We start from the raw sequence: 13,556 nt of genomic DNA, 5'->3' as shown, positions 1-13,556 counted from the left end.
ACAGAACCACTAACCCAGGAACCTATCCTTGCAACAAAGCCCGTTGCCAACTGTGCCCACATATCTATTCAGGGGACACCATCACAGGGCCTAATAACATCAGCCACACTATCAGAGGCTCGTTCACCTGCACATCTACCAATGTGATATATGCCATCATGTGCCAGCAATGCCCCTCTGCCATGTACATTGGTCATACTGGACAGTCTCTACATAAAAGAATAAATGGACACAAATCAGATGTCAAGAATTATAACATTCATAAACCAGTCGGAGAACACTTCAATCTCTCTAGTCACGCGATTACAGATGTGAAAGTTGCGATATTACAACGAAAAAACTTCAAATCCAGACTCCAGCGAGAGACTGTTGAATTGGAATTCATTTGCAAATTGGATACAATTAACTTAGGTTACCTTGCATAATGACTTAGCCACTCCCAGTCTTTATTCAAGCCTATTTCCTCTTGTTTTTTCCTACCCCCTCCTCCCCCCCCCCCCAAGACGTTCTTGTTAAACCCTGGATTTGTGCTGGAAATGGCCCACCTTGATTATCATACACATTGTAAGGAGAGTGATCACTTTAGATAAGCTATTACTTGCAGGAGAGTGAGGTGGGGGGAGGTATTTTTTCATGCTTTGTGTGTATAAAAAGATCTTCTACACTTTCCACAGTATGCATCCGATGAAGTGAGCTGTAGCTCACGAAAGCTTATGCTCAAATAAATTGGTTAGTCTCTAAGGTGCTGCACATTGAGTGGATGTTTTCAGAAAACAATCCACAATGACTCCAAGATCTCTTTCTTGAGTGGTAACAGCTAATTTAGACCCCATCATTTTATATGTATAGTTGGGATTGTTTTCCAATGTGCATTACTTTGCATTTATCAACATTGAATTTCATCTGCCATTTTGTTGCCCAGTCACACAGTTTTTTGAGATCCTTTTGTAGCTCTTTGCAGTCTGCCTGGGACTTAACTATCTTGAGAAGTTTTGTATCATCTGCAAATTTTGCCACCTTACTGTTTACCCCTTTTCCCAGATCATTTATGAATAAGTTGAATAGGGCTGATCCCAGTACAGACCCCTGGGGGACACAGCTATTCAACTCTCTCCATTCTGAAAACTGATCATTTATTCCTACCCTTTGTTTCCTGTCTTTTAACCAGTTACTAAACCATGAGAGAATCTTTCCTCTTATGCCATGTCTGCTTACTTTGCTTAAGAGCCTTTGGTGAAGGACCTTGTCAAAGGCTTTCTGAAAATCTAAGTACACTTTATCCCATGGATCCCCCTTGTCCACATGCTTGTTGACCCCCTGTGACATTATCTAATTAAAATATGACCACAGAGATCATTGTTGCAACTACTGTTACATAGTTGCAAGAAATCTTGTACAAAATGTGGCATGTGAGATGTCTATGGAAAGGTTATGATTTGCTTAATATGATTATGCTATCTGCATGCATATATCAGTTTTGTATTTGAAGTTATGAATATTCGCTCTATACCTGGATTGCAAATGTTTGCTCCTGCAGTAATGCCCACAAGGTAATTAGCCAGGATATCTTGGAGGGACTATTCAAATTAAGTGGCTCATCAAGAAACACTTAACTGACAGTGGACAATGGGAGACACCCATCTACACTGAATGGACTGTCCTGCAAGTGTACTGTCTGGAGTATAGGTAATGGCTTCCTGCAATGATTAGGCGAAATGCATGGACATGTGACTTGTCCATGTGACTCCAACCACCATCTTGTTACTGTACTTTCCACAGTAAGAACAGTGGGATTCCCTCCACATGGCAGAAGATATAAAAGGCCCTGGAAATGCCTCCATTTTGCCTCAATCCTGCTCCAGCCTCTTTCTTGATCAGGCCTCTGGACTATAAACTTATACTAATGGAAGTATTTTAAGCAATGGACTGAGGACCTTCCAATGACTTGGAAGCAGCCAGAGACTTAACTTAAGCCAGCAGTTTATTCCATCACTGCTGCAAGCCTGAACCAAGAACGTTGCATTTATTGTATGTATTTGATTCCTTTAACCAATTTTAACTCTCGCCTTTCTTTCTTTCTTTGTTATAAATAGACCTTTAGATTTTAGATACTAAAGGACTGGCATCAGTGTGATTTTGGGGTAAGATCTGAGTTATATATTGACTTGGGTGTATGAAAGAAGAACCTTTTATTTAATGAGACGGGTTGTAGAGAACCACTCATCTCTAAATCCAGTGTTTTTGGTGGTGAAATAAGAACTGGAATGCCTAAGGAAACTGCTTTTATGGCTTCTTGTTAGCCAGTTTGGTGAAACAGAAGTTTACTTTTGTTGCTGGTTTGGTATCTTATGGAAGAATAACCACCAGTTTTGGGTTGTGTTTGCCCTGTTTTCAGCAGTTTGTCCTGAATTTGGCATCCTCAGTTGTGACCCACTGAGGCCCAGTTTCACCCCCTTCAAAGAATTTTAGTAGATTGGTAAGGCATGATTTCCCTTTACAAAAACAATGTTGACTCTTCCCCAGTTATTACACTGAAGATACTTTTCACAATGTGAGTTGATATGTTGTTGTCCTGTTTAATCCAGCCATGTAAGGAACAATCTCCAGCCAACATAATACCAGTAAAAGTGAGAACTCTTACATCAGTGGTGCTGTGCCTGTTTACACCAGCAGAGATTTTGACAAAGTTTTCCTCTTCTGTTCATGACATTTTTGTAACCAATATTGTTTTTAAATAGTCAGATGAATGACTCAGTGGTTACAGATTGTAGCTGTGCTGCAACAGTTCTTTTAACCTGTACCCAAATTGTTTTTCTTCCAAGATTTGTATGTTCTAACATATTTAAAAAACAACAGGTAGAACACTTACAGAAAAAAGAATGAAACCTGCCAAATGCTGCTTTCTATGTGTTGCTTCATGATATTTCAGTGATCAGTCCTTTTACCTTGTTCATTAAACAAATGCTGATGAATATAGCTCTGTGGTGTGCTTTCTCTAGGTTTTCATTCATGTAACAAATCCAGAGGAAATTACACAATCATTTCATGCTTTTTGCCACAGGGACCTCCATTCTTACTTACTTGGAGACCAGGAAGAGAATGAGAACAATGCAAACCAGCAACCTAATAACCAGCATGCTCGCAATAACAATGCCATTCCAGTTGTGGGAGAAGGTCTTCATGCAGCCCATCAAGCCATACTTCAGCAAGGAGGACCTGTGGGTTTCCAGCCTTACCACAGGCCTTTAAAATTCCCACTCAGGGTAGGTAGATCTAACCCTTTAAAAAGAGGACCATCTCTTTGCTAGGTGCTGTACAAACATAGAATACAGTGGGGTCCTGGTCCATCACTAGGATTCCTAGGAACTACGGTAATATAAACAAAGAAAAGAACATAGGATATCTTTTCAGGAAGATTTGATGATAGCATCATTTTTGGAAGCTAAATAATTAAGGCCCCATACTTTACTAAGTATCTTGGACTTTGTGTATTATTTTGTTAGCAAATGTCTTCCTACTTTATACTCATGTAGTTGACTTTGATATAACTTTTTTTCAGTTTGAAACATATATAACCAGCCCCTCATGCCCTCTTGCATCCAATTATTATAGATTCCATACATATTGTGATCCATGATGAGATATGAATGCTCAGCTTTGTTTATCTAGTGTTTTTTAAAAAATTAAAGATAGGAAGAAGAGCGTGTGTGTGTGTGTGTGTGTGTATATATATATATATATATATATATTTTAAAGGCGGCAAGTAGATAATCAAAAGGACCGCTACTAGTTCCGAGGAATTGTAAAAGTGGTGTCTCAACTACTTGTCCAATGTATTTTCTTCCCCTATGGTAATATTTAATGAGATTGTTTTGTCAGCGTTAGACGTTGGAAGTGCGGTGCATGTATTTTAGAAGTCGAATTTTTTACTAATTTACTTGCCTTGACTTTTTGATTATTAATAATGAACTTTTACATGCAGTGAATTTGCCTTTCTAGACTAATCTACAGGTTGTCAAAGTTAGCTAGCCTGGTGGTAGCTGAAATTCCAGGTTAAGCAAAAGTCAGTTATGCCCCTGGGAGTAAACCTCTCGTGCAGGTGCTGGTTAGGGATTGGGAGCGTTGAAGGAGTCTAAACTGTTCAGAGCTGCCGCTGGAGCAGACCGAACCTGTGCCAGCCTCATTTAGTGGTGCCAAGTGTACAAGAACTTGTCAGGTCCATAGTATGGAGCAGAGATTTTCTCCTGCAGAGCTGAAGATAAGATTGTGTGGGGCTTCTGAGTTTCGCAAGAGTGACCTAAAGAGGTGTCTTGGAGCAGACCACGGAGGTGCAATTAACCTTGGAACTGTGACACCCATGCATTTCAAAGGAGGCACAGGAGCCCTTGCCTCTCAGAATACTGTGTAGGATGGTGTTCTTCTCCTGTCCCCCAAATAGTTGTAGCAGATGGAACTTTATTTATTTTTGTTTTAAAAACAAGAAAAACCTAGAAATGCCCAAACCAAAGCATAGAATATTAGAGTATCAAAGTGAAAGGGTCAAAAGGTGAGAAATTCTGAAGGTTGTCTGTGAATCTTTAGCTCTGCTGCCTTGTGTATTAGCACTACAATATTTTGATGACATAATTAAATACTGTTTTTTCCATAGTACCTCTGCTCATTTTTATACAGTTTGGTTGGTGAATAAATCAGGGTTTCCAATGGAGCTGGAAACACCCAAATATCTGAGACTGTGCGGACAACAGAATCCTGTTAATAATTGACAGGTTTCAGAGTAACAGCCGTGTTAGTCTGTATTCGTAAAAAGAAAAAAGAAAAGGAGTACTTGTGGCACCTTAGAGACTAACCAGTTTATTTGAGCATGAGCTTTCGTGAGCTACAGCTCACTTCATCGGATGCATAGCATATTGTGGAAACTGCAGAAGACATTATATACACACAGAGACCATGAAACAAAACTTCCTCCCACCCCGAGCAGGACAGTGGGGTGGGAGGAAGTTTTGTTTCATGGTCTCTGTGTGTATATAATGTCTTCTGCAGTTTCCACAATATGCTATGCATCCGATGAAGTGAGCTGTAGCTCACGAAAGCTCATGCTCAAATAAACTGGTTAGTCTCTAAGGTGCCACAAGTACTCCTTTTCTTTTTTGTTAATAATTGAGGAGCTGAATAATGAGTCAGCAAGTCTGACTGTCTGCTCTCCTATCTGAACTAAAATAACTGGAATAGAAATTTTATGTGTTGCATTTACTATCTAGATTACTGATTCCTAAATGGATGCATATTTTGATACATAACGTTTTGCTAACAATCAGTTAAGCAACTTTCAGTTTTTCTGTTAACTGTCTCCCTTTATATTTTGTCTTTCAGATATTTCTGTTGATTGTTTTCATGTGTATAACATTACTGATTGCCAGTCTTATCTGCCTTACGTTACCAGGTACGTGTTATGCTACGATACTGTGTAAAAACAAACACCCCATACTTGCATTTATGGCAATAGTTGGTTTAAAATTGAAACTGTGCAATCACAGAAAAATGTTGGGAATGTGTTTTTAACCTTTTTGATAACGTAATAGTCTAAATTCAAAATGACAGATTCATAAATCAAAAATGGTGTCTTTATCCAAATGTCAATACAGTGGAAGGGAGACGGATGACTACTGTAGCATCTTATTGTCACAGTTCAAAGCAACTGCACCTATATTCCCCATCCATGGTCCCCTGAGGGAACCCACTTTAGGCTCCTAGCTCTTCAGTTTTTACCTCTCTTGGACAAAGACCTGTGTGTGTGTGTCCCTCCCGACCAGGGGCTTTCCAGGTTGCAAAGTTCCCTGCCTAGTCTACAGTGTGATATCTCTGGCAAGCCAGACGGCCTAAAAGACCAGTGTCTGCTTTTTTTTCTCTCCAGAAGCTATGAACATTGTAATTGCTACGATTACAGGTTATCACACTGCTCTTTCTAAGCAAGCATGTTTCTTCTTAAGGTGAAAGCATTACAGAAAACATTCAAATAATAAAAGAACCTTCATGCATACTAAAAAGCTTACCAGAGGTCACCTCAACTCCAACCTCTGACTCTGGTACGTATCAGTCCTACAAAACCCACAGCTGAGTTTTCCCTGTGGTTATAAGTTTATAACTCTCTCAGATTCAAAACCTGAACAACCATGAGTAGTTCAGTCTTTCCTTTTTACAATTTGGGCCTTTGATCTTGGCCTCACGTAACAGGTGATCAAAAGACAATGGTTCACTCTTCAAGGTATAACTTCAAAAGGCTGGGTTTTTGCATAACAGAGGAAGGGGAATTTTCATTCATCTTCCCTTATATATTCCCCAGGAAACCCACTTAACGCTTTTTGTTCCAAAAAGTCCATTCTTATCTGGCACATTGTTCAATATAGTCCTCTGAACCCCCAGGTCTCTCATCTGTCATATCTCCCCTTAGAGAAGTTACTTGCAATCCCAGCTCACAGTAATATATACACCATTCATTTAATACTGTGTACCCCAATGACACTTAAAAGTAATTCAGTAAGGTCTCCCAGAGATGTTTCAGGAAACTGCCACATCTGTCATGCACCAAGATCACCTTCATGACTTTGAGGTCAAGATTGGATTTGAATTATTGAGACTAGCATTCATCTGATAGTGTTGAAGGAGGGAATGAGACTTAATACTGCACATGGTTTGTATATTAGAGGTTGCAGTACTGATACACATTGACTCTGTTTTCATGGACAGAATATTAATCAAATCTTTGTAAACTGTGCATCTTCATTGCATACTTCTGAAATTGTTTGACAGAACAATAGAGATTCTGTTTTTCATGGTTTATTAATTTCATTTTTTCAGGGCTTATTTCTAGAATTTGAGTTTTATATAATGTCCAAATATCAGGGTTTTTTTATTTTTTTATATATTGTAATGAATAATATATCTTATATAGTAATCGCTTTTTAATCTTTCCCTACTGTGTTTTAATGTAGTGGTGTTTGAAACAGTACATGTTAAAGTGCACTAGGGAACCTCTTGGATCTGCATGGCTGCATGCATGCACGTTAGTGTACTTTAGAAATTATACCCTCGCAGTTCACATTATTGCTTTGTGTAGACAAGCCTTTAGAGACAAATACTCATTTCTAGTGTTTTTCTGTTTTTTATTGGATAAACTCTTGGTTTTTGAGGAGTTTGGGGGTGAATATTATCAGTGTTTATTGGAGCACTTTGTAACTAATTGTTTCACTTGTACTTTCAGTGAGATAAGTGAAGTTTAAACACTATCAGCTAGGGAATTCTAACCTCTGGCTACTGTGGATACAGAAGTCCTGTTGGTATTCTTATTAGTTACCAATAAACCAATACACTTTAGTGATTAAATTAATCTTATGAATGATCTTGAGTTGTGTCCTTTTGTGATACTTTGATATTATATGCAGATTATTACATTATAATTGTATTGTACTGAAAGCTAGTAAACTATTATTTTTAAAGGGTGGGGGATGAGTCTTCCTTTTTTTGTGTGGTAGTGATGGAAACTCTTGTTGATAAATTTTAGGGCTTATGCAGAAAGGGGGGATCATTTCAACGAGGCATCATGTGGGTTGCGTGTGTGCAAATGTCACTATGCAGCTTTGTAAACAACATATCTGGCCTGGCCCATGGAAACCATAAATAATTGATCTAGTCTGGTTCTCAGAGAATGATAATTGCGAGATGACTGCTGTGAGGGGAAAAAGATGTAAGAAAGAATGAGGAAAGAAATAGTTCCCTGGTGTTTCAGTGTAGAATTTTAACTTTGCTTAGTGGTAAAAGGCTGGTGCACCAACCCATTTCATTACTTAACTCCCCTGAAACTGTGATTAGTTATAATAACCTAAACTAAAGCAAAATGAAATTATAAATGCTAGTGTATGGTATATTTGTAACTAAAACAACGTATTGTCATAAATATACATGATATTTTAAAACAAAGCATGCACATTGGTTTGGCACTGTCTTGATACTTTTAGGTGTAGTGCCTAGCGCATTTGTGCTGTGATCTCCGTTGGCACACTACCATACTATAAAGTACTGGTATGCACAAAGTGATGCACTTTACCCTTAAATTGTCAGTCTGCATACAGCCTTGAGATCCTTTTTTAAGGCTTGCCTTCACTGGACAATTAGGTCATCTTAGAATATGACCTTGAGGAGTTGTGTAAACTTAACATGTTAAACATGATTTTGCATTCTGTGTAGACAGGAACAAATAGTGTGTAATATTACATCACATGATCGTGGGTAAATCCTACTGAAACCACATTTTTAACCATGACAAGATACATGTTGAACACAACTTGTTCTTGTCTATACTGATTACAAAATCACATTACACACACGAGTTAACACAGCTTTTAACATGGACTAATTATCTAGTGAAGGCCAACCCTTTGAACTCTTTTTAGTGCTGTTAGATGCCCAAATAGGCAGGGTGGCAAACAAATCCAGCTGTAACCTGTAACTGGTTACTGACCCACTAAGTGGAGATTGCACCTCGTCCTAGCAGTTGCAGACAGGGCCAGTCAGATCCATGCATTTGTGACTTGCAGTCTTGATTGCTGCATCTGCTAACTAGGAACAAAACCAAGAAAGCACCAGTTGGTACAAAATGCAACAGCCAATCTGCTTAGCAATAGAAGTTGCTGTGAACATTCCCTCTGACACTCTTCTTTCTGCCTTTACTCTCAATTAAATAGTCCAGTTCATGGTCCTTCTCTTGATATTTTATGCCTTCCATGAGATGGTCCCTTAGCTACATGAGAGAGCGCCTTTCTGCAGCCTCGCCCTCCTACAGTAACTCTTCCCCCCCCGGAACACTGAAATTGTCAACCAGTTGGGGAGGCTAGTAAGTTTTTGGAGATGGTATTTTTCACAGGACATATATCTAAATTATGTAACTTGTTACCTGTGAGAGATGAGTGAGATAATGACCATGGACCTGGACTTCTTTCAAACTACTCCTATCTTTGACTTAATTTTTTCTCAGTAACTTCACACAGCACACCCAACCTCTCCTAAACATAAGCCAGCAAGCAAACGAAATCTATAAATAAGACAATGGAGCGATTTCTCCTATAGCCTGGTACGGAAGAAAGACCGTTATTGTTTCTATTTTTAAATACTTGGGGTGCTCTCATGGTCCCCACCATCATGGTACTAAGAGTACTTCTGTAGCAAGATTGTAGTATTAATGGAAAATGAGCCAGTTTCAAGCTTACTGTTAGAATGTATCTAAACATTTTTGTTGCACTCTAGACACTTTTGTTTTGTGCTAGATTGAATGCCACAAATGGAATTGAATGCCATAAGTTTTGAGAATGAACCATTACTATTTCAGCTTTGTTTTTAAACTTATCCTTGAAATTAAAATTCGTGAATCTAACTGGATGTTTTGTTTTTTGTCTAGGATGTGAGATAACAAACCAATTGAAATTTGCAATATTTGTGAACTCAGCACAAGATTTTGAAAACTCATATTTTACATTGGGGTTAAGACTGAGGCAAATTTACACTATAGTTGTCATCCTTCACTAATAGGTAAAATAATCCTGCTACTTAGTCTTAGTATATTTATTAATCTCTACATTTCCAGTATTTGCTGGCCGTTGGTTAATGTCATTTTGGACGGGAGCCGCCAAAATCCATGAACTGTACACAGCTGCTTGTGGTCTTTATGTCTGCTGGCTAACCATTCGGGCAGTGACCGTTCTAGTCGCATGGATGCCGCAGGGTCGCAGAGTGATTTTTCAGAAGGTTAAAGAGTGGTCCCTCATGGTAAGTTCTTGATAGAAGAAAGCTTTTGCTGTATTATCAAACAGCATATTCTGCTTTTTTAATGAGTTATACTTGCTTCCTCCTCCTCCTCAAACTCACCTTGTACTGTTTATTCCTTTTTGATCCCCAGCCTCCTTCCCCTAAAGCTACTCAGTCTGAGTTTGGACTTCTGAACAGTAATCACTGTTCTGATGGAAACCGTATTCAAACAGAATGTTAATGAATCAGTCCTTTGAGCGCCACAGTACTATTTAACTATTACGTTCACATTTAAATGAAACATAGTACAGGATACTATCCAGTGAAAACCTGTGTCACATGATCTCAAGAAATATTTGTTTACAGTTGTTTACTTCTATTCTGTAAATAGTAACAGATGAAAATTGTGAAGTGTTCACCTGTTTAGAGACTTCACAGTATTCGTGAAGTGCCAAAAATAAGACTGGAGATGATAGTCAGTTATGGGAAACCATTTGTTTTGTACAGGCATATGTTGTGTAGCTGCACGGTGCACATTTTCAGAAAGCTCTTTCAGATCACCAAATTTGTGGCGTTGTTCAGATGAATACTTTAAAAAAAAAAAACCCACTTCCTCTCCAATTATGATGAGACAATTTTCATAATGGTTCTTATGCTAATAGTGACTTTATGACACTGAGGGAAGTTTTCATCATAATCAAGGCAAGCCCTCACCTGTCTCAATTGGTTTTAGTTATAGAACTTCCATACTCAACCTTGCTATAATTCTGGAATGGTAACATTTTTTCCCTTTATGGATACATTTTAAAGATGCATGGGGAATGGGGTAACCTGTGAAAGATCCTCTCAAGGTTACATCTTACTAGATATTTACAGACAATAGCAGTTTTAATAGATATTTCATGCTGTAACTGTCTCCCTGATCAGCACATTCTTCACTTCATTTGTAGTTCCTTTAGTTTGCCAAAGGAAATTGCCAATATCAATACTAAATTATATCCTTGGGTCTGTCCTCTGCTACCCTGCACTGACAAAGTTAATTAGATCAGGATGCCTTTGCTTTTATTATATGCAAAAAATTCAAGGACAGAATTACATTCAGTCTGTTAATCAATTTAACAAATACTGCATAACCTGTAAATAACACAAAAAACTCACATCTTGATCATAATTGTGTTGGGGAGGAGAAACACTGGAAGAATTCTTCCTGATTAAGTACTGGTCATTGGGTACTTTCCATACCTACGACAGTCAAATATGAGTATGTGGTTTAAAAAAAAAAGAAGACATCAAAGAGGATCCTGTTAATTACTTTTTTGGGCTAAAAAGCATTAAAAATACAGATTTTGTAACTACAGGTGTGTATTGTAATTTACAGTTAACAGAACTTGATTTTGCGTATATACTAATTCAGTATCAATTTTTTCTGCCTTTTTATTTTTCTCAAGAGTAAACATGCAAAGGCTTTAAACTTTGAGAAATTGAGAGGTGCAGCTTTGACTGGAACTAGCCATCTGGCATCATTTATAAATCCGGCTTTTTGTGTTTTAGATAATGAAGACACTGATAGTAGCTGTGCTACTAGCTGGTGTGGTTCCACTTCTGCTTGGTCTTCTGTTTGAACTGGTAATTGTTGCTCCTTTGAGAGTTCCTTTGGATCAGACACCTCTATTCTACCCATGGCAGGTCAGTTAATTGCTGGTTTTGTTTTTAATTGAATTCAGACTTTTCAATACTTCCTTGCTTTTACTGGAGTATGAGGTTCTCTAAAGGCTTTTATAAATACAGTGTGAGGTATGGTTTCCTATTTGATTAAGTATTACAGCATTTTTCAGTTTCTGTGCATGTGTAGTGCTTAAAAAAAAAAAAAAAAAAGGCAACTCGTGGGTTATGAGGGTTCCTAGCACTGTTAAACCAGAAGGCGGTTGCTTGACACTTCAGGATCACAGGTTCAGATTTTCACAAGATCTGTTTTACCTCCCATCTTTGACCTATATAACTTAAGTACTGCCCATGTGGTAGACCCTGTGTCCATGGGGGAGCAGAGAGGAGGCAGAGACTGGGAAAGGCAGAGAAAAAACTTGAAGATATTTATTTTTTGATGTTTTCATGTATTAATCCCCTTCTCTTCTGCATATTGGAAAAGGGGTTAGTGAAAGACTTACGTTGTTTGTTTAAAGGTTATGCTGTAAAGGGCTTTTCTTCTTCGAGTGATTGCTCATGTGCATTCCAATAGGTGTCTGCATGCACGATCATCAGAAGCTTTTCCCTAGCGGTACCCGTTGGGTCGGCAGTGAAGACCCCTAGAGTGGCGCCCTCATGACGACGTATATATGATCCTGCCAACCCGCTGCCCATTCAGTTCCTTCTTACCGCCCGTGACGGTCGTTGGAACAGCTTAGTGTTTGCTCACAAGTTGCTTAGCCTAGTGGTTTCCTTTGTCTTCAGTGTAGATAGTTATTCAAGTTGTTAATAGTTGTAGTTATTGTTCTCCCCGGCGCTGGGGTATGCCTCAGCTGCAGGGGTTTAAAGCGTGTGAGAGGTGTGGGCTGTGCCCACAAGCGATCCGCACGCCGATTGTCTCAAGTATCTTGGTGAGGGCCATCAAACAGATAAGTGCCCTATTTGCAGGGGCTTTAAACCCAGAACAAAGAGAGAGCAGGACTACCGCCTGAAACTCCTTTTGATGGAGTCGGCCCTTCAGCCGCAGACAGAACTGGCACCCGTCTCCTCAGTACGCAATGCACCAGCCTTGGTGCGGGATGTCCCGGCACCGAGGAGGGACCCGGCACCTCAGAGAAGGCCTTTTAGGCCTCAGCCCCCATCTTGCTTCTACCAAGGACCACCTAGAAGGAGGAGCAGAAACAATAGGAGGCACCCACAGTCCTCTTCGGGCCAAGGCCAGGGTTTGACTAAACAGCTCCCTGACCCTAAGCCTAACTTTTGAAGTTACACATGAGGACGGTGCACCAGTCACCTTACCGGATCCTTTCCGTCCCTTTGTGAACCGACTCTCCCGTTTCTACCAGGCTTGGGCTCAGATCATGTCAGATCGCTGGGTCCTCAGCACGGTAGGGGTGGGATAGTCTATCCAATTCTGCTCCATACCGCCCTCCCACCCCCATTCCCCCATCCCTCTTCAGGGACTCTTCTCATGAGCAACTTCTTTTACAGGAAGTTCAGTCGCTCCTAGAGCTAGGCGCGATAGAGGAGGTCCCTCAGCAATTCAGGGGGAAGGGGTTCTACTCCTGTTATTTCCTTATCCCCAAGGCCAAGAGGATGCTTCGGCCTGTCCTGGACCTGCGAGACCTTAACTCATACATAAAAAAAGTAAAGTTTCGCATGGTCTCTCTGGCCACCATCATTCCCTCAATGGAGCCGGGAGACTGGTACGCCGCCCTCGACATGAAGGACGCATATTTCCATATTTCAGTTATCCCTTCCCACAGGCGTTTTATCAGGTTCGTAGTCGGTGGCCATCACTACCAGTTCAGGGAGCTTCTGTTCGGCCTTTCCTCCGCCCCTCGGGTATTCACCAAGCGTATGGCGGTTGTGGCAGCGTTCCTCCACAGGCGCCGGGTCCAGGTTTTCCCATACCTGGATGACTGGCTTCTCAAGGCAGAATCCCAAACAAGGGTAGCACAGCATGTATCCCTGGTCAGGGACACATTCCTCAGACTGGGCCTTACTTTGAACGAATCCAAGTCTATCCTGACCCGCACTCAAAGCACAGAGTTCGTTGGAGCCCTCCTGGACTGTAG

At 40.0% G+C, this 13,556-nt stretch overlaps 1 protein-coding gene across 1 annotated transcript in view; it reads left to right on the top strand.

Annotated features, from left to right (window-relative positions):
• The window catches only part of MARCHF6 (membrane associated ring-CH-type finger 6), a 123,106-nt gene that overhangs the window by 86,115 nt on the left and 23,435 nt on the right, over window positions 1-13,556 (top strand). The window contains exons 19-22 of the mRNA XM_074945044.1: window positions 3,062-3,263; window positions 5,371-5,440; window positions 9,635-9,816; window positions 11,347-11,481. Coding sequence (XP_074801145.1) covers window positions 3,062-3,263; window positions 5,371-5,440; window positions 9,635-9,816; window positions 11,347-11,481 — 589 coding nt within the window. The remainder of the gene's footprint in view (window positions 1-3,061; window positions 3,264-5,370; window positions 5,441-9,634; window positions 9,817-11,346; window positions 11,482-13,556) is intronic.

This window comes from Natator depressus, chromosome 2 (assembly GCF_965152275.1).
Source record: "Natator depressus isolate rNatDep1 chromosome 2, rNatDep2.hap1, whole genome shotgun sequence".
NCBI lineage: Eukaryota > Metazoa > Chordata > Testudines > Cheloniidae > Natator > Natator depressus.
This window is presented reverse-complemented; position numbering and strand designations above follow the sequence as displayed.